This window comes from Pelophylax lessonae (assembly GCF_965119305.1).
Source record: "Pelophylax lessonae genome assembly, chromosome: 1".
In the NCBI taxonomy this organism is placed as follows: Eukaryota; Metazoa; Chordata; class Amphibia; order Anura; family Ranidae; genus Pelophylax; species Pelophylax lessonae.
Genome location: NC_138768.1, coordinates 860,307,338 through 860,327,413, shown reverse-complemented (window position 1 = coordinate 860,327,413; position 20,076 = coordinate 860,307,338). Strand labels below are relative to the sequence as shown.

At 41.1% G+C, this 20,076-nt stretch overlaps 1 protein-coding gene across 1 annotated transcript in view; it reads left to right on the top strand.

Moving 5' to 3' along the window:
- Positions 1–1,866: 1,866 nt before the first annotated feature.
- Positions 1,867–20,076, top strand: part of ADAM33 (ADAM metallopeptidase domain 33) — a gene marked incomplete at both ends in the record, with an annotated part of 85,137 nt that continues 66,927 nt past the window's right edge. The window contains 2 exons of the mRNA XM_082250501.1: positions 1,867–1,927; positions 12,020–12,099. Of these exons, the coding sequence (XP_082106627.1) occupies positions 1,867–1,927; positions 12,020–12,099 (141 nt within the window). The remainder of the gene's footprint in view (positions 1,928–12,019; positions 12,100–20,076) is intronic.

Sequence of the window (20,076 nt, the reverse complement as noted above, 5' to 3'; positions counted from 1 at the left end):
CCACTGGCCACCAACTAAAGAAAGCTGCAAAAACCATTGACCACCAATAAAAAGGGGGCACCATAATTACTCACTGCCAGCTAAAAGAGAACACCAAAACCACTGGCCACCAAATAAAGGAGGCTGCAAAAACCACTGACCACCAACAAAAAGGGGGCACCATAATTACTCACTGCCAGCTAAAAGAGAACACCAAAACCACTGGCCACCAACTAAAGGAGGCTGCAAAAACCACTGACCACCAACAAAAAGGGGGCACCATAATTACTCACTGCCAACTAAAAGAGAACACCAAAACCACTGGTCACCAACTAAAGGAAGCTGCAAAAACCATTGACCACCAATAAAAAGGGGGCACCATAATTACTCACTGCCAACTAAAAGAGAACACCAAAACCACTGGCCACCAACTAAAGGAGGCTGCAAAAACCACTGACCACCAACAAAAAGGGGGCACCATAATTACTCACTGCCAACTAAAAGAGAACACCAAAACCACTGGTCACCAACTGAAGGAAGCTGCAAAAACCATTGACCACCAACAAAAAGGGGGCACCATAATTACTCACTGCCAGCTGAAAGAGAAAACCAAAACCACTGGCCACCAACTAAAGGAGGTTGCAAAAACCACTGACCACCAACAAAAAGGGGGCACCATAATTACTCACTGCCAACTAAAAGAGAACACCAAAACCACTGGTCACCAACTGAAGGAAGCTGCAAAAACCATTGACCACCAACAAAAAGGGGGCACCATAATTACTCACTGCCAGCTGAAAGAGAAAACCAAAACCACTGGCCACCAACTAAAGGAGGTTGCAAAAACCACTGACCACCAACAAAAAGGGGGCACCATAATTACTCACTGCCAACTAAAAGAGAACACCAAAACCACTGGCCACCAAATAAAGGAGGCTGCAAAACCACTGACCACCAACAAAAAGGGGGCACGATAATTACTCACTGCGAGCTAAAAGAGAACACCAAAACCACTGGCCACCAACTAAAGGAGGCTGCAAAAACCACTGACCACCAATAAAAAGAGGGCACCATAATTACTCACTGCGAGCTAAAAGAGAACACCAAAACCACTGGCCTCCAACTAAAGGAAGCTGCAAAAACCATTGACCACCAATAAAAAGGGGGCACGATAATTACTCACTGCCAGCTAAAGAGAACACCAAAACCACTGGCCTCCAACAAAAAGGGGGCACCAAAACCACTGACCACTATCTTAATGGGGACACCAAAACCACTAAAAACAAACTAAAAGAGGGTACCAAAACTACCGACTACCAACTACAAAAGGGGCCGCTACAATGACCATTGTACATACTGAGGTGCATTCCGCAGGCTTTTTAGTTAATTTTTTCATCGGCTTGCTTATACTATACACATCGATCGTATACAGAACTTATTTCACCACCTCCATTTCTTTTCTATCCACTGTATGTTTACTATCACCACTAGTACTGAAAACCATTTTGACATTATTAGTCAAAAAATGTTAAAATAAATCGACCCCCGGTGACAAATACGCTCGGTACAACACTTTAAAAGAAAAACCGAGCATGCCTCCAAGATTGTTTGCATAGATGTGGATACATTCACGGATTCCCTGGAAGCAGCTGAGGATTGGTTGTCCCCCCAGGACAATGTTTGGAGTAGTTTTACTGCCCAGGGGGTGAGCGGAGCTCAGAGTATATCTGGTCACTGCGTGTCTGAGCCTGTCACCTTCCTCTATACAGCTCAAAAATCTCTCTACTCAGGCAGTCCATTCCTGTCCACTGGACACATCGCACATCTCTTCAATGCTCCGTCCTCCTCTTCACCCCATAACTGGACCGCTGACGTATTCTGGAGACTATGAGTAATCTATTGTGTGCCGTCATCTTCATCCTCCTGCAGCAGCTCTTCAGGAGCGAGGGTGAGTGATATCATGAAAACCTTACACTGGGTGACCTTATGTGGGTGTAGCTGCACACCCATGTGTGCTCCGGCTTGTTTCCTCAGCTCTTTCTTCCCTATGAAGTGAAGACACCAATGCTAAGCTGTAATAGAAACCCATGAGACATCAAGACGGCCATTGATATCCAATGTTTCCAAAAATGACAGTTATTCTAAAAAATGTCAGTTCTTTCTAAAAATGTTAGTTTTTAAAAAAAAATGACAGTTGTTTTCAAAAACGTTAGTTGTTTAAAAAAATGTCACTTTGCTTTCAAAAATGTCACTTGTTTCCAAAAATGACAGTTGTTTCCAAAAATAGCAGTTGTTTCCAAAAATAAAAGTAGCTTTAAAAAATGTCAGTTTCTAAAAATGTTAGTTTTTTTTAAATGACAGTTGTTTTCAAAATTTGGCAGTTGTTTCCAAAAATGTTAGTTTTTTTCAAATAATAACAGTTGTTTCCAAAAATGTTAGTTGTTTCCAAAAATGTCACTTTGTTTCCAAAAATTGCAGTTGTTTCCAAAAATTGCAGTTTCTAAAAATTATAGTTTTTAAAAAAATTACGGTGGTTTCCAAAATTTGTCAGTTGTTTCCAAAAATGTTAGCCGTTTCAAAAAAATAACAGTTTCCAAAAATGTCACTTTGTTTCCAAAAATTGCAGTTGTTTCCAAAAATAGCAGTTGTTTCCAAAAATAACAGTTGCTTCCAGAAAATGTCAGTTGTTTCTAAAAATTTTAGTTTTTCAAAAAAATGATGGTTGTTTCCAAAATTTGTCAGTTGTTTCCAAAAATAATAGTTGTTTCCAAAAATAATAGTTGTTTCCAAAAATTTTACTCATTTAAAAAAATAACAGTTTCCAAAAATGTTACTTTGTTTCCAAAAATGTTGGTTGTTTCCAAAAATGTCACTTTGTTTCCAAAAATAGCAGTTGTTTCCAAAAAAAAAAACAATTGCTTCAAAAAACGACAGCTGTTTCTAAAAATGTTAGTTTTTCAAAAAATGACGGTTGTTTCCAAAATTTGGCAGTTGTTTCTAAAAATAAAGGTTATTTCCAAAAATACCAGTTGTTTCAAATAGTAACAGTTGTTTTCTAAAAATGTTAGTTGTTTCCAAAAACGTCACTTTGTTTCCAAAAATGTTAGCTGTTTCCAAAAATAACAGTTGCTTCAAAAAATGACGGTTATTTCCAAAATATGGCAGTTGTTTCCAAAAATACCATTTTTTTCCAAAAATGACAGTTGTTTCTAAAATTTGACAGTTGTTTCCAAAAATGACAGTTGTTTCCAAAAATGTCACTTTGTTTCCTAAAATAACAGTTGTTTCCAAAAATATCACTTGTTTCAGAAAATAACAGTTGATTCCAAAAATGTTAGTTGTTTCCAAAAATGTCACTATGTTTCCAAAAATGTCACTTTGTTTCCAAAAATTGCAGTTGTTTCCAAAAATAGCAGTTGTTTCCAAAAAAAACAGTTGCTTCAAAAAACGACAGCTGTTTCTCAAAATGTTAGTTTTTCAAAAAATGACGGTTGTTTCCAAAATTTGGCAGTTGTTTCTAAAAATAAAGGTTATTTCCGAAAATACCAGTTGTTTCAAATAATAACAGTTGTTTTCTAAAAATGTTAGTTGTTTCCAAAAATGTCACTTTGTTTCCAAAAATGTTAGCTGTTTCCAAAAATGACAGTTGCTTCAAAAAATTACGGTTATTTCCAAAATATGGCAGTTGTTTCCAAAAATGACAGTTGTTTCCAAAAATAACAGTTGTTTCCAAAAATGTCACTTTGTTTCCTAAAATAACAGTTGTTTCCAAAAATATCACTTGTTTCAAAAAATAACAATGTTAGTTGTTTTCAAAAATGCCACTTATTTCCAAAAAACGACAGTTGTTTACAAAATTTGGCAGTTGTTAATAAAATATGGCAGTTGTTTCCAAAAATGGCAGTTGTTACCAAAAAATGTTAGCTGTTTTCAAAATATTTAGTTGTTCCCTAAAAAACAGTTGTTTCTGAAAATGTTAGTTGTTTCCTAAAAATGACAGTTGTTTCCAAAAATAGCAGTTGTTTCCAAAAATTGTAGTTTTTTCCAAAAATGGCAAAAATTACCTAGCTGTTCCAGAGTCACTGACCTGGACCAAGTGTGCAGAAAAGGGGTTTCTTCCTATAGGATTGGTTCATACCTACAGGTGCAACCGAGCGTGCGTGCATTTCCACATGTTTTAATTGTGTTTTCGCGTCACAGGTAGGGTAGCTGATTTATATCAATCCCTGAGGCTAGGTTCACCCCTTTGTCTGTCAGGAACATGCGCACAATTGTGCCCTTTCATGACACGCACAGAAACGCGTTGTCCTTTAGCATTAACGCGGGGTGGTGCCGTTAATGGCAACGCCACACACGTGAATTTCCAAGTGCGCCAAATCGCACTGCGCTGGCTGGAGCGTGTTTCTGGAAAAGAGTCAGGGACTACTTTTCCACATTTTATGTGCGTAGGACAGCCCATTAAAATGAATGGGCTGCACTATTCCTCTCACTGACACCAATGATGGGGTACTATTCCTCCCACTAATACCAATGATGGGGCACTATTTCTCTCACTGATACCAATATTGGGGCACTATTCCTCCCACTGACACCAATGATGGGGCGCTATTCCTCCCACTGATACCAATGATGGGGTACTATTACTCTCACTGACACCAATGATGGGGTACTATTCCTCTCACTGACACCAATGATGGGGCACTATTTCTCCCACTGATACCAATATTGGGGCACTATTCCTCCCACTGATACAATTGATGGGGCACTATACCTCCCACTGACACCAATGATGGGGCACTATTCATCCCATTGACACCAATAATGGGGCACTATTCCTCCCACTAACACCAATGATAGGGCACTATTCAACCCACTGACACCAATGATGGGGCACTATTCCTCACACTGACACCAATGATGGGGCACTATTCGTCCCATTGACACCAATAATGGGGCACTATTCCTCCCACTGACACCAATGATGGGGCACTATCCCTCCCACTGATACCAATGATGGGGCACTATTCCTCCCACTGACACCAACTAGGGGGCATTATTCCTCACACTGACACCAATGATGGGGCACTATTCCTCCCACTGACACCAATGATGGGGCACTATTCCTACCACTGACACCAATGATAGGGCACTATTCATCCCACTGACACCAATGATGGGGCACTATTCCTCACACTGACACCAATGATGGGGCACTATTCCTCCCATTGACACCAATAATGGGGCACTATTCCTCCCACTGACACCAATAATGGGGCACTATTCCTCCCACTGACACCAACTAGGGGGCATTATTCCTCACACTGACACCAATGATGGGGCACTATTCCTCCCACCGACACCAATGATGAGGCACTATTCGTCCCATTGACACCAATAATGGGGCACTATTCCTCCCACTGGATAAAAGATAGGGTGTTGGCGCTGCCTATTTAAAAAACAATAAAAACGTACAAACTGTAAATGCAATAAAGTGACAGTGACAAATAATTTAGCGTAAATATTGCATGCTAAAACATAACTCAATACAAATGAGTGCTAATCTAAATAAAGGTGCTTAGCAGATAAAGTGCTTATCAAATAAAGTGTGGTAGTGCACGTGCAAAGAAATCCCAACTATATCATACAGTATATGGAAAGTGCTGTAAAGAGCTGGGGAAAGAACTAATATACAAAGGATAAATATACAAATACCAGAAAAATGTAATAAAATGAAAACACAATCAGAATGGTGTTGGTGTACAAATAGGATATACTAAAAGGAAACACAATCCAAATGGTGCTGGTGTGCAACCAATCTGTGAATAGTCCCAATGATGGAATTTTTGTAGTCCAGTGACTGAGTATATTGTGCAGGAAAAAAAATATATATATGAGTGGTAGGTGACAATCACTGTATTCAAAAGGGTGACCCCGTGCCGTGTGGTAGGGTGCTGCGTGGTCCTTTCTGGTGAAAAAGGCTCGCTTACCAGAAGCACCCACCCCACACAGGGGTATAAGGCGGGTGTATAAGAATCAAGGGTCTCGGTGTCTCCCCTCCTCCTGGGTCGATGGGTCCCTGAAGTGGTCCCTGAGGTCCTAGCTGGAGGTATCCCTAGGGTATTAGTGGATCCTACTACCTTCACTTTGAATATCCGAGACAGGTATACGGCTATGAGCTATATCTGGCGGACCTCTCGGATCATCCCCAGCCTATAGGAGAATAGTAGGATCCACTAATACCCTAGGGATACCTCCAGCTAGGACCTCAGGGACCACTTCAGGGACCCATCGACCCAGGAGGAGGGGAGACACCGAGACCCTTGATTCTTATACACCCGCCTTATACCCCTGTGTGGGGTGGGTGCTTCTGGTAAGCGAGCCTTTTTCACCAGAAAGGACCACGCAGCACCCTACCACACGGCACGGGGTCACCCTTTTGAATACAGTGATTGTCACCTACCACTCATATATATATTTTTTCCTGCACAATATACTCAGTCACTGGACTACAAAAATTCCATCATTGGGACTATTCACAGATTGGTTGCACACCAGCACTATTTGGATTGTGTTGGGACTATTCACAGATTGGTTGCACACCAGCACTATTTGGATTGTGTTTCCTTTTAGTATATCCTATTTGTACACCAACACCATTCTGATTGTGTTTTCATTTTATTACATTTTTCTGGTATTTGTATATTTATCCTTTGTATATTAGTTCTTTCCCCAGCTCTTTACAGCACTTTCCATATACTGTATGATATAGTTGGGATTTCTTTGCACGTGCACTACAACACTTTATTTGATAAGCACTTTATCTGCTAAGCACCTTTATTTAGATTAGCACTCATTTGTATTGAGTTATGTTTTAGCATGCAATATTTACGCTAAATTATTTGTCACTGTCACTTTATTGCATTTACAGTTTGTACGTTTTTATTGTTTTTTAAATAGGCAGCGCCAACACCCTATCTTTTATCAATTTTATATTTAGTCCCCGGACTAATATTCAGGGAGGCTGCAGCCTACACTCACACACATTATCTATATATTATATTTACTCCACACACTTGTCACTAGGACATATTTTCTTTGCAGAATTTTTGGGCATATCCTATTAGAGTCCTTTTGCGCGGAGTTTATACATCTCACTATTCCTCCCACTGATACCAATGATGGGGCACTATTCCTCCCACTGACACCAATGATGGGGCACTATTCCTCCCACTGACACCAATAATGGGGCACTATTCCTCCCACTGACACCAATAATGGGGCACTATTCCTCCCACTGACACCAATGATGGGGCACTATTCCTCCCACTGACACCAATAATGGGGCACTATTCCTCCCACTGACACCAATGATGAGGCATTATTCCTCCCCCTGATACCAATAATGGGACACTATTCCTCCCACTAATACCAAAGAGGGAACACTGTTTACTTCCAGGAACACCAGGGTATTTTCTACTCCTGCTGGTCACAGTCCAGCTCCTCTATAGATTGAAGGACAGAAAATTGGCCCTTTGTTATCCCCTTGACACCTAAGGGTAAAGAAAATCTGAATGCCTAAGCCCATCTTTGACATGTGTTAGTAAAACTGTACATATCATCACGACTTTGTGCATCGAGGTGGATTATACCGTGTTTTTTTTTTCAGGAAAAATTGGGTTTTTATTTGGTGGTAAATGGTAATGGATATCTCCTGAATTTGATTTTATTATCAAAGAAAAGTGGTAATGGGGAGACAGCGCTCAAATTATTAATACAAAGTGCAAATTATGATAATCAATTCAATCGCTCCAGGTGGGTAAATGATAATAAAAATTAATATAGCAAAATGATAAACATGCCTGAAAACACAATCTGGTAAAACCAGTGGGTTACCCCTAAAGTGCTCTAATCATAAAGTGACTGTGATTATAACAACAAGTTATAATATATGTACAGTCCTTATAACTTTAAAGGTGCTGGTGCAAAAACTGCAGCAAACAATTCTGGGTGATTGCTTTTAAAGTGCTTGGTGCTCAGTGGAGATGGATGTCCACATGCAAGATGAGGGAAGGGAATCCGTCACCGAGTGTTCAGCCCACTTACCAGACGACCCCTTGGGGTCTAGCGTGGGTAAATGGTCTCTTTAACCACTTAAGCCCCAGAAGATTTTACCCCCTTCCTGACCAGGGCCTATTTTGCGATTCGGCACTGCATGACTTTAACGGACAATTGCGCGGTCGTGCGACGCTGTACCCAAACTAATTTGATGTCCTTTTTTCCCACAAACAGAGATTTCTTTTGGTGGTATTTGATCACCTGTGCGATTTTTTGATCATGCGCTATAAACAAAAAAAGAGCGTCAATTTTGCAAAAACAACAATATTTTTCACATTTTTTTTATATGAAATTCCCCCCAAAAAAATGTAAAAATCTAATTTTTTTAACATTTTCGGCCAATTTGTTTTCTGCTACATATGTTTGGTAAAAAAAATCGCAAAAAGCTTATTTTGATTGGTTTGCACAAAAGTTATCGCGTTTACTAACAAAGGAAAAGATTTTTGTCATTTTTGTTGTTTTTTTGGCGGCGACCTGCGATTTTTTTTGCGGTACTGCGACATTGCGGCGGACAGATCGGACCCTTGACTGACATTTTTTACACTTTTGGGGCTACTTTTGCTATACATATGCACTGTTACCGTAAAATGACACTGGCAGTGAAGGGGTTAACTTTTTTTTGAGAGGGAGGGGCTATGTGTGTCCCTAGGGGCGTGATTCTAACTGTGATTGGCTGTGGCTTGAGATGTATGAACAGTGATCAATGGTTCTACATAGTAGAACCGTATGATCACCATTCATACACCGGGGAGAATGACAGGCGGCTTGTTTACATTAGCCGCCTGCCTTTCTCCCTCTCCACCGACGATCGCGAGTGACCAGCGGACGATCGGGTCCGCCGGTCACATGCGCGGGGGGGGTCCGTGACCACTCGGGAGCGGGAGCACGCCTCCGGGGGCGCGCGCTCGCTCCCTAGACCCTCACAGGCTAGCGACGTAGACCTACGTCACTCTGCCTGACTGCCGCAGTAAATAGTCGTGCGGCGGTCGGCAAGTGGTTAATATGGTTCCCGGTGTTCCTTAGGCTGTTTCTATAGTAACTGTATCTTCCCGCTGGAATGTGTCCGGGAATCTGTTCCACTAGCTTGGAAAGGGCTGAATAGGATTCCACGTTGTCCCGTTTGAGGATGTGGTAGTCTCAATAAGCCCTAAAAGAAGTAGGGAAACTCATGGTGTTGTATGTATAAGTGATGTTTTTAATAATTAAAGTCATCACTTAAATTTCAATGTAGTAAGAACAGCTTAATCGTGGAACGGCGCTGGAGCCAATTTGCGTTCCGGCTGCGTTCCAGAATCCGGAAGTGACGTAGGGCGTAGCGTGGGATCCGACGCGTTTCGTCATCAAACGTATGACGTCATCATCATCGTGACAGGCTAACTGATCATACCCTCCTGATAAGCAGAACAGGGCAATAACTATACTTTTCCTAGCACCTACCTAGGAGGGTGCTGCATCTGTATTTGTGATTTCTCTTTTTGGTGTTTATTGATCTTTATTTGTGTGCTTTTGGTTTTGTTATTTTATTTTGTTGATTGTGCGGTTTTATAAAGCTGCTCCATGTTCAGGCACTTCCTGTTATAGGGCTTCACACTGGTCCGACATGCGTTCTGACTTTGAGAGCACAAGACGCATGACATTTCAAAATGAATGGTTCCCATCTTAACTGGTCCAACTTGTGTCAGTCCAAATTTGAAAATGCTTCCTGCACTACTTTGGTCCGACTTGGGCACAATTTCAGCCCATTGATTTGAATGTAACATCGCATCCAAGTCGGATCATCATCTTAACTGATCTGACTTGTGGCATGCGACTTGTGCTCTGAGGATCTTGAAGTGGAACCCCAATGCCAAAATTAAAAAAAAATCCATTGTTATTCCCATTGTGAAACCTGGTGAAAAGGTTTGGGGCTCACCATCAGAATGCGCATGCAGTTCTGCGCATTTACGCATGTCCCGTGTAGGATAGCGCAATCACTTCAATGGGCTTCCCAACATGCGAGAAACACTCAAATGGAGTCCCTGACCCTTTTGAGAAAGATGTCTGGGGGTGCCATTAGGCCCACTTTGTGCATTGTGGGAACGTGCGCAAAATCAATCCCTTTCCCAACGTATACAGAAATGCGCTGCAGACACCCAGCGTCGCCATTAATTCTTAGTGCTATCCCCACCTACCTGCTAACACATGCATTTCCAGGGCAGTGCAATTTTGCAAAAAAAGGTCAGAGGCTTTGTTTGCGCATTTCTCATGCGTATGGCCGCTCTATATGGGAACATGTGGAAAATGCATGGACACACGTGCGCGTTATCAAGCCTGCACCGTGTAAATAGAGCCTTAAGAATTAATGGCATCACTATGCATCTGCAACGCGTTTCTGTGTGGTGTGCAAAAGCACATGATTTTGCGCCTGTCTCTGCAGCACACACATTTAAATGTAGCCTATGTTAAAAATAAACTGAAAGTAGATAGATGGCACCGCCCCTGTGTCTGTGAAAGGGCAATGAGTTTCTCAGTGGTGCGCAAAAGTACATGATTTTGCGCCTGTCTCTGCAGCACACACATTTAAATGTAGCCAAAAAAAAAAATGAAGCCTACGTTAAAAATAAACTGAAATTAGACAGATGGCACCGCCCCTATGTCTGTGAAAGGGCAATGAGTTTCTCAGTGGTGCGCAAAAGCACATGATTTTGCGCATATCTCTGCAATGCACACATTTGAACGCATTCTATGTAAAATGTTAAAAATAGTCTCGGCAGCGAACACATATGAATGTAACCTATGTAAAATGTTATAAATAAACTGAAATTAGACAGATGGCACCACCGCATGTCTTTGAGAGGGCAATGAGTTTCAGTGTGGTGCACAAAAGCACGTGATTTTGCGCATATCTCTGCAGCGCATACATTTAAACGTGTCTATGTAAAATGTTAGAAATAAACTGAAATTCGACAGATGGCACTGCCGCGTGTCTGTGAAAGGACAGTGAGTTTCTGTGCAGTGCGCAAAAGCACATGATTTTGCGCATATATCTGCAACGCACACAGTTGAACATATTTTATGTAAAATGTTAAAAATAGTCTCTGCAGTGCACACATATAAGCGTAGCCTATGTAAAATGTTAAAAAGAAACTTAAATTAGACAGATGGCACCACTGCGTGTCTGTGAAAGGGCAATGAGTTTCTGTGTGGTGCGCAAAAGCACATGATTTTGCGCATATCTCTGCAGCGCATACATATAAACTTATTCTATGTAAAATGTTAAAAATAAACTAAAAGTATACAGAAGACACCACTGAGTGTTTTCAAAAAGGCAACGCATTTCTGTGTGGTGCGCAAAACCACATGATTTTGCGCATATCTCTGCAGCGCATACATTTAAACGTGTCTATGTAAAATGTTAAAAATAAACTGAAATCCCACAGATGGCACTGCCGCGTGTCTGTGAAAGGACAGTGAGTTTCCGTGTGGTGCGCAAAAGTACATGATTTTGCGCATATCTCTGCAACGCACACATTTGAACGCATTCTATGTATAATGTTAAAAATAGTCTCTGCAGTGCACACAAATAAATGTAGCCTATGTAAAATGTTAAAAATAAACTGAAATTAGACAGATGGCACTACCGAGTGTCTTTCAGAGGGCAATGAGTTTCTGTGTGGTGCGCAAAAGCACATGATTTTGCGCACATCTCTGCAGTGCACACATATAAACATATTCTATGTAAAATGTTAAAAATAAATTGAAATTATACAGAAGACACCACTGAGTGTTTGCAAAAGGGCAGCACGTTTCTGCGTGGAGCACGATTTTGCGCTTGTTGCCGCAATGCACAAATGTGAATGTATGTAAAATGTTAAAAATAAACTGAAATTAGATTGTGGGAGGAGATTTTGCTGATTTTTTTTCCCTTTGTGCCGGTTTCCTGCAGCCATCCCCCGCACATCGGGACAGGAAATATCAGACGGCCGGGATGCCGAAAAACGTCCCGGAGCGCCCGGCGCACACAAGGTGAGGAGGATCTCATCAGAAGAATGGAGAGGGGAGAGGAGATCGGCGAGAGGGATTTCTTACTGAGAATATAATGATGTAAAACATTGAATGGGCAGAACCAAAAACATTTGTTTTGTTTCTATTCGTTATTTACATAAATGTGTTTAGTTAAATTCATATTCGGAAATTTGTTTAGTTTATTGGAATTCAAATCGATTCAAGTTTAATGATTTTGGTCAAATTTAACTCAATTCAATCAAATTCGAAAAAATTTTAAACAATTCAAAATCCATTCGAATTGGAATCAAATTCCATTCAAAATCAAACTTATTGTATTTGAAATTTGAATTTTGGAAGATGGTTCTATTCTTTCTAATGTATTCTATTGTTTCTTCTATGCTATTCTATTCTTTTTTTTCTATTCTAGTCTTTTCTTTTCTATTCTGTTCAAATTCAAATGTATTCTATTTGAAATTCAAATTTAGGGAGATGGTTGTATTGTTATATTCTTTCTATTCTATTTTATTGTTTTTCTATTCTATTCTTTTCTATTCTGTTATTTTATTTTCTATTCTATTATTTTCTATTCTATTCTCTCTTTTTCTATTCTATTTGAATTTATTCTATTTGAAATTTGAACTTCAGAAGATGGTCATATTCTTTCTATTTTATTGTTTTTTTCTATTCAATTTTTTTTTTATTCTATTCTCTTCTTTTATTTTAGTTTTTTTTTTATTTTGTTCTATTCTAATCTATTCTGATTTATTTTATTTGAATTTTGAGAAATGGTTATATTATTTCTATTCTAGACTATTCTATTCTATTGTTTTTTTTTAAATATTCCATTCTATTCTTTTATTTTCTATTCAATTCAAATTCAAATTTATTTCATTCGAATCTGAATTTATTCTATTCAAAATTTGAATTTTGTAAGGTTATAATCGTTCTATTTTCTTACTATTTTCTATTTATTCTATTCTATTGTTTAATTTTCTATTCTTTTGTATTCTATTCAAATTTAAATTTATTCTATTTGAAATTCTAATTTTCGGGAGATGGTTATATTCTTTCTATTCAATTGTATTTTTTATTTTTTCATTCTATTCCTTTATTTTCTATTCTATGCTGTTCTTTTCTATTCAAATTCAAAATTATTCTATTTGAAATTCGAATTAGGGAGATGGTTGTATTGTTATATTCTTTCTATTCTATTTTATTGTTTTTCTATTCTATTATTTTCTATTCTATTATTTTATTTTCTATTCTATTATTTTCTATTCTATTCTGTCTTTTTCTATTCTATTTGAATTTATTCTATTCGAAATTTGAACTTCAGAAGATGGTCATATTCTTTCTTATTTATTGTTTTTGTCTATTCAATTCTATTTTATTTTATTCTATTCTCTTCTTTTATTTATTTATTATTCTATTCTATTCTTATCTATTCTGATTTATTTTAATTTTAATTTTGAGAAATGGTTATATTATTTCTATTCTAGACTATTCTATTCTATTTTTTTTCTATTCTAGTTTTTTTTTAATATTCCATGCTATTCTTTTATTTTCTATTCAAATTCAAATTTATTTCATTTGAATCTGAATTTATTCTATTCGAAATTAAAATTTTGTAAGGTTATAATCGTTCTATTTTCTTACTATTTTCTATTTATTCTATTCTATTGTTTATTTTTCTATTCTTTTGTATTCTATTCAAATTTGAATTTATTCTATTTGAAATTTGAATTTTCGAGAGATGGTTATATTCTTTCTATTCAATTTTATTTTTTCATTCTACTCCTTTATTTTCTATTCTATTTTATTCTGTTCTTTTATTTTCAATTCATATTTTGTTCTGTTTTACACTATTTATTTCTAATTTGTTCTATTTGTTTATATTTTTCTATTAAATTCTAATATATTCTAAGTTAATAAGGTGACAAGCATGTAGCCAGTGAAGATTCCTTGATATTCCTTATATTCAAAGTGCTTCCATTCCAAAGTGCTGAAACGTTGGATGTTCCATGCAGTGTACAATACTCCACTCCCCAGCAGCAAGCACACTTACCAGATAATGTGGACCCCTTAGCCTAATGGCATGTGGGTCTAGCAGGCTGTAACTGGTAAGTTATCCAGGTGCTGCTCCTAAGGGTCCCTATGGGGGCTACGGTTTATAAAGGAGAGAGATCCAAGTGTAGCCCCTCCTAGGTAGGTGCTAGTGAGAGAGTATAGTTTCTGGCTCTGTCTGCCTATCAGAGGGGCTGCAGGTAAATCGATATTGCTTTCTGCCTACCAGAGAGCAGGATCTGTTAGTGAGGTCTGATCATTGTGCTCAGTATGCGATTCATTCAGTCTAGAGAGTGCTTCGCGCTGGTCCAATAGGGAGGCATGTTGGACAGTGGAAGGAAACCTGACGAACAGATGCATAGGCTTTGATACAGTCCTGATTACTGGCAGAGGGCAGGTCGTCTCGGTGCCTGCTGGGATACTGTATAAAATCCAGGAGCACATGTGCTGAGGGGTCTTTCGTTGAAAAGGCGGAGTCCCGGAGGGAGGGGGATGGTCGCAGGAGGTCGTCCTGAAGACCAGAGGAGCCATTGAGAGGAGCTGAACCCAGAGGTCCAGGGAAGCTGACTGAGAGGGGAGACACTGGAGACCCTGGGACCACAGTATCCTGAGTACAGGGACTTGTGTCAAGGGGCCTGACCTGAGGGGGGCCACCCCTGCTCATAGGATAATCAGTGGATGGGTGTCAGGAGAAAGAGCAGAAAGAGGATGCTAGTGAGAGTGTCCTGAAGACGCGTTCTGTCACTCCCACAGGGCGGTCAACAGAGAACAGGAAGTCATGTGAGTCGTTGTTTTTCCACATATGGCTATTTATACCTACTGGGGAACTGGAAACTGCTTTTCGTGGGCCCCCTCCCCCCTTCCACCTCATCCTTTTTTATATTTTTCTACCCATTTTTTACTTTCTATATTTTTACCTCTTTACCAACATCAGAGAGCACCATGTAATCATTGACTTTATGTTTGAACTGGAAACTGCTGTCTTTGAGAACGCCCTGTGGGAGGGACGAAACGCGTCGACTTGGTTTCCGGTTTCAGAGTTTCTCAGTTCGTCATTTCCGGGTGCCCATGGGGATGCAATTTGGAACGCACACACGGAGTGCAGGTCCCGGCGCTGGACTTTTTGGACTAGTAGCACACAGTATCTGCCCCCGCTGATGTCCATTTTCCCGAGCAACTACAACGTTGTAAGTGTATTTGCTTTATGTACACAATTTTATTAAAGGGACTTATTACACTATTCTTGTGTAGCACTGCCCCCTGTAGGGACTGCTGAATATCCACTCTGCGCGGGCCCCCCTGGTTACCAACACATGGGCTGCAAGCAAATGCAATTCTAACATTCCTATTGGCTCTTCACTTCATTAAACAGTCCAGAGGTATTTGGGTTGTTTTTGTTGTTTATTTTGTAATTGGGATAGGAGAAGGAAATGGTGGGATACTCCAATTTAACCGCTTCCCGACCACCAGCCGCCTTTTTACTGCGGCGGGGTGGCTCTCCTGGGCAAACCGATGTAGACCTACATCGGTCGCACGCGGGAAGCTAGGGGGCGCGCTCGCGCCGCCGCCGGCGCACTCCCTCCCCCTCTCAGCAGCAAGGACTCCGATGCACGGGGCAGGGGGCTCCGATTTCCGCCTGACACCCGCGATCGCTTCCCGCTGAGAGAGAAGGACGGTCGGCTGTTGTAAACACAGCTGACCGTTCTTCTCCCTGGAATGATTCCAGAGCCCCCGTGATCCTTCTATATAGGATCACTGGTCTCTATGGTCATTCCATAAGCCCCACCCTCACAGTTAGTAATCACTCCCCTAGACTCACATTTAACCCCTTGATCACCCACAGGGTTAACCCCTTCCCAGCCAGTGTCATTATTACAGTAACAGTGAATATTTTTATCACTGATTACTGTAGTAATGTCACTGGTCTCCCCCAAAAGTGTCAAAAATGTCAGTTAGGGGTCCGATCTGTCCGCAAAAAATTGCAGATCGCCGCCATTACTAGTAAAAAAACAAAAAAAACAATTAAAATGACATAAATCTTTCCCGTAGTTAGTAGAAGCGATAACTTTTGCGCAAACCAATCAAAATACACTTATTGCGATTTTTTTTTACCAAAATATGTAACAGAAAACAAATTGGCCCGAAATGTTAAAAAATTTAGATTTTTAATTTTTTTTTTGGGAATGTCATATAGCAGAATGTGAAAAATATTGTTTTTTTTTTCAAAATTGTTGTTTATAGCGCCAAAAATAAAAATCGCACAGGTGATCAAATATCACCAAAAGAAAGCTCTGTTTGTGGGAAAAAAAGGACATCAATCTTATTTGGGTACAGCGTCGCACGACCGCGCAATTGTCTGTTAAAATAACGCAGTGTCGAATCGCAAAATATGGCCTGGTCATTAAGGAGGAAAATCCTTCCGGTCTTAAAGTGGTTAACTATTCATTCACAATATCTGAGGATTTCTATCTTCTCTACTTCACATTTAGGTATGGAACAGCCAGGCTCTGAATTCATCCTGCCACTTCAGATGAATAGGGATCAAGTCTCTTGCTTCCTCTCAAGACGACTTAGTGGACAATCTCTTAATTTATCTTCAGGACACTCTCACTATCATCCTATTTCTGCTGAAACCCGTCCACTGACTATCCTACGAGCAGGGGTGGCCCCCCCCCCTCAGGTCAGGCCCCTTGACTCGAGTCCCTGCACTCACAATACTGCAGCCCCAGGGTCTCCAGTTTCTCCTCTCTCAGTCAGCGTCCCTGGACCTCTGGGTTCAGGTCCCCTGGCCCTCAGGACGACCTCCTGCGACCACCCCCCTCATCCTGGGACTCCGCCTTTTCAACGAAAGACCCCTCAGCACATGTGCTCCTGGCTTTTATACAGTATCCCAGCATGCACTGAGGCGACCTGCCCTCTGCCAATCACCGGGACTGTATCAAAGCCTATGCACCCATTCGTCAGGTTTCCTCCCACTGCCCAACATGCCTCCTTACTGGACCAGTGTGAAACACTCTCTAGACAGAACGAGTTGCATCCTGAGCACAATGAGCAGACCTCACTAACAGATCCTGCTCTGTGGTAGGCAGAGAGCAATATAGATTTACCTGCAGCCCCTCTGATAGGCAGACAGAGCTCGAAACTATACTCACTACTAGCACCTACCTAGGAGGGGGCTACACTTTGAATCTAAGGAATATCAAGGAACCTTCACTGGCTACATGCTTGTTACCTTACTAACTTATTTTTTGAGCACACAAGCACTTTTGCTCTTCCTTTATTCAACTGAGGACTTTTCACTGGTTATTTGCTTGTTTTATTATGTTCGGACTATTGATTGCACATTGGATGTTTAAGATTTTTAATGTTTTTATGAAATCAATGTAAGGTGGATTTACCATATTTATTCACACACTCAGCACTTTATATTTTTTCGGCACATCTGGTGCCTTTGTAAGCATTTTAATAAGGTTGGATTATTGCATTTGGGTTTTGCGCTGTGGGTTTAGACTTAACACATTTTTCACGTTGTGATGAACAGTGACAGTCCTTTCAAATTTAGCACAGGTTTCTCTTCCCTTTTCTCATCTCCTGTAGTATCTCTGCAGTCTCTGACCATCTCCTGTACTATGTCTGCAGTCTCTGACCATCTCCTGTACATGTCTGCAGTCTCTGACCATCTTCTGTACATGTCTGCAGTCTCTGACCATCTCCTGTACTATGTCTGCAGTCTCTGACCATCTCCTGTACATGTCTGCAGTCTCTGACCATCTCCTGTACATGTCTGCAGTCTCTGACCATCTCCTGTACTATGTCTGCAGTCTCTGACCATCTCCTGTACATGTCTGCAGTCTCTGACCATCTTCTGTACATGTCTGCAGTCTCTGACCATCTCCTGTACATGTCTGCAGTCTCTGACCATCTCTTGTACTATGTCTGCAGTCTCTGACCATCTACTGTACTATGTCTGCAGTCTCTGACCATCTCCTGTACATGTCTGCAGTCTCTGACCATCTCCTGTACATGTCTGCAGTCTCTGACCATCTCCTGTAGTATGTCTGCAGTCTCTGACCATCTCCTGTAGTATGTCTGCAGTCTCTGACCATCTCCTGTAGTATGTCTGCAGTCTCTGACCATCTCCTGTAGTATGTCTGCAGTCTCTGACCATCTCCTGTACTATGTCTGCAGTCTCTGACCATCTCCTGTACATGTCTGCAGTCTCTGACCATCTCCTGTAGTATGTCTGCAGTCTCTGACCATCTCCTGTAGTATGTCTGCAGTCTCTGACCATCTCCTGTACATGTCTGCAGTCTCTGACCATCTCCTGTACATGTCTGCAGTCTCTGACCATCTCCTGTACATGTCTGCAGTCTCTGACCATCTCCTGTAGTGTGTCTGCAGTCTCTGACCATCTCCTGTACTATGTCTGCAGTCTCTGACCATCTCCTGTAGTATGTCTGCAGTCTCTGACCATCTCCTGTAGTATGTCTGCAGTCTCTGACCATCTCCTGTACTATGTCTGCAGTCTCTGACCATCTCCTGTAGTATGTCTGCAGTCTCTGACCATCTCCTGTAGTATGTCTGCAGTCTCTGACCATCCACTGTAGCATGTCTGCAGTCTCTGACCGTCTCCTGTGCTATGTCTGCAGTCTCTGACCATCTACTGTAGTATGTCTGCAGTCTCTGACCATCTCCTGTGCTATGTCTGCAGTCTCTGACCATCTACTGTAGTATGTCTGCAGTCTCTGACCATCTCCTGTAGTATGTCTGCAGTCTCTGACCATCTCCTGTGCTATGTCTGCAGTCTCTGACCATCTCCTGTGCTATGTCTGCAGTCTCTGACCATCTCCTGTAGTATGTCTGCAGTCTCTGACCATCTCCTGTAGTATGTCTGCAGTCTCTGACCATCTCCTGTAGTATGTCTGCAGTCTCCGACCATCTCCTGTACTATGTCTGCAGTCTCCGACCATCTCCTGTACTATGTCTGCAGTCTCTGACCATCTCCTGTGCTATGTCTGCAGTCTCTGACCATCTACTGTAGTATGTCTGCAGTCTCTGACCATCTCCTGTAGTATGTCTGCAGTCTCTGACCATCTCCTGTGCTATGTCTGCAGTCTCTGACCATCTCCTGTAGTATGTCTGCAGTCACTGACCATCCACTGTAGCATGTCTGCAGTCTCTGACCATCTCCTGTGCTATGTCTGCAGTCTCTGACCATCTACTGTGCTATGTCTGCAGTCTCTGACCATCTCCTGTAGTATGTCTGCAGTCTCTGACCATCTCCTGTAGTATGTCTGCAGTCTCTGACCATCTCCTGTAGTATGTCTGCAGTCTCTGACCATCCACTGTAGCATGTCTGCAGTCTCTGACCATCTCCTGTGCTATGTCTGCAGTCTCTCACCATCTACTGTAGTATGTCTGCAGTCTCTGACCATCTCCTGTAGTATGTCTGCAGTCTCTGACCATCTCCTGTGCTATGTCTGCAGTCTCTGACCATCTCCTGTAGTATGTCTGCAGTCACTGACTATCTCCTGTAATATTTATGCAGTCTCTGACCATCTCCTGTAGTATGTCTGCAGTCACTGACTATCTCCTGTAATATTTATGCAGTCTCTGACCATCTCCTGTAGTATGTCTGCAGTCACTGACTATCTCCTGTAATATTTATGCAGTCTCTGACCATCTCCTGTAGCATGTCTGCAGTCTCTGACCATCTCCTGTAATATTTATGCAGCCTCTGGCCATCTCCTGTAATGTGTCTGTAGTCTCTGACCATCTCCTGTAGTATGTCTGCAGTCTCTGACCATCTCCTGTAGTATGTCTGCAGTCTTTGGCCATCTCCTGTAGTATGTCTGCAGTCTCTGACCATCTCCTGTAGTATGTCTGCAGTCTTTGGCCATCTCCTGTAGTATGTCTGCAGTCTCTGACCAT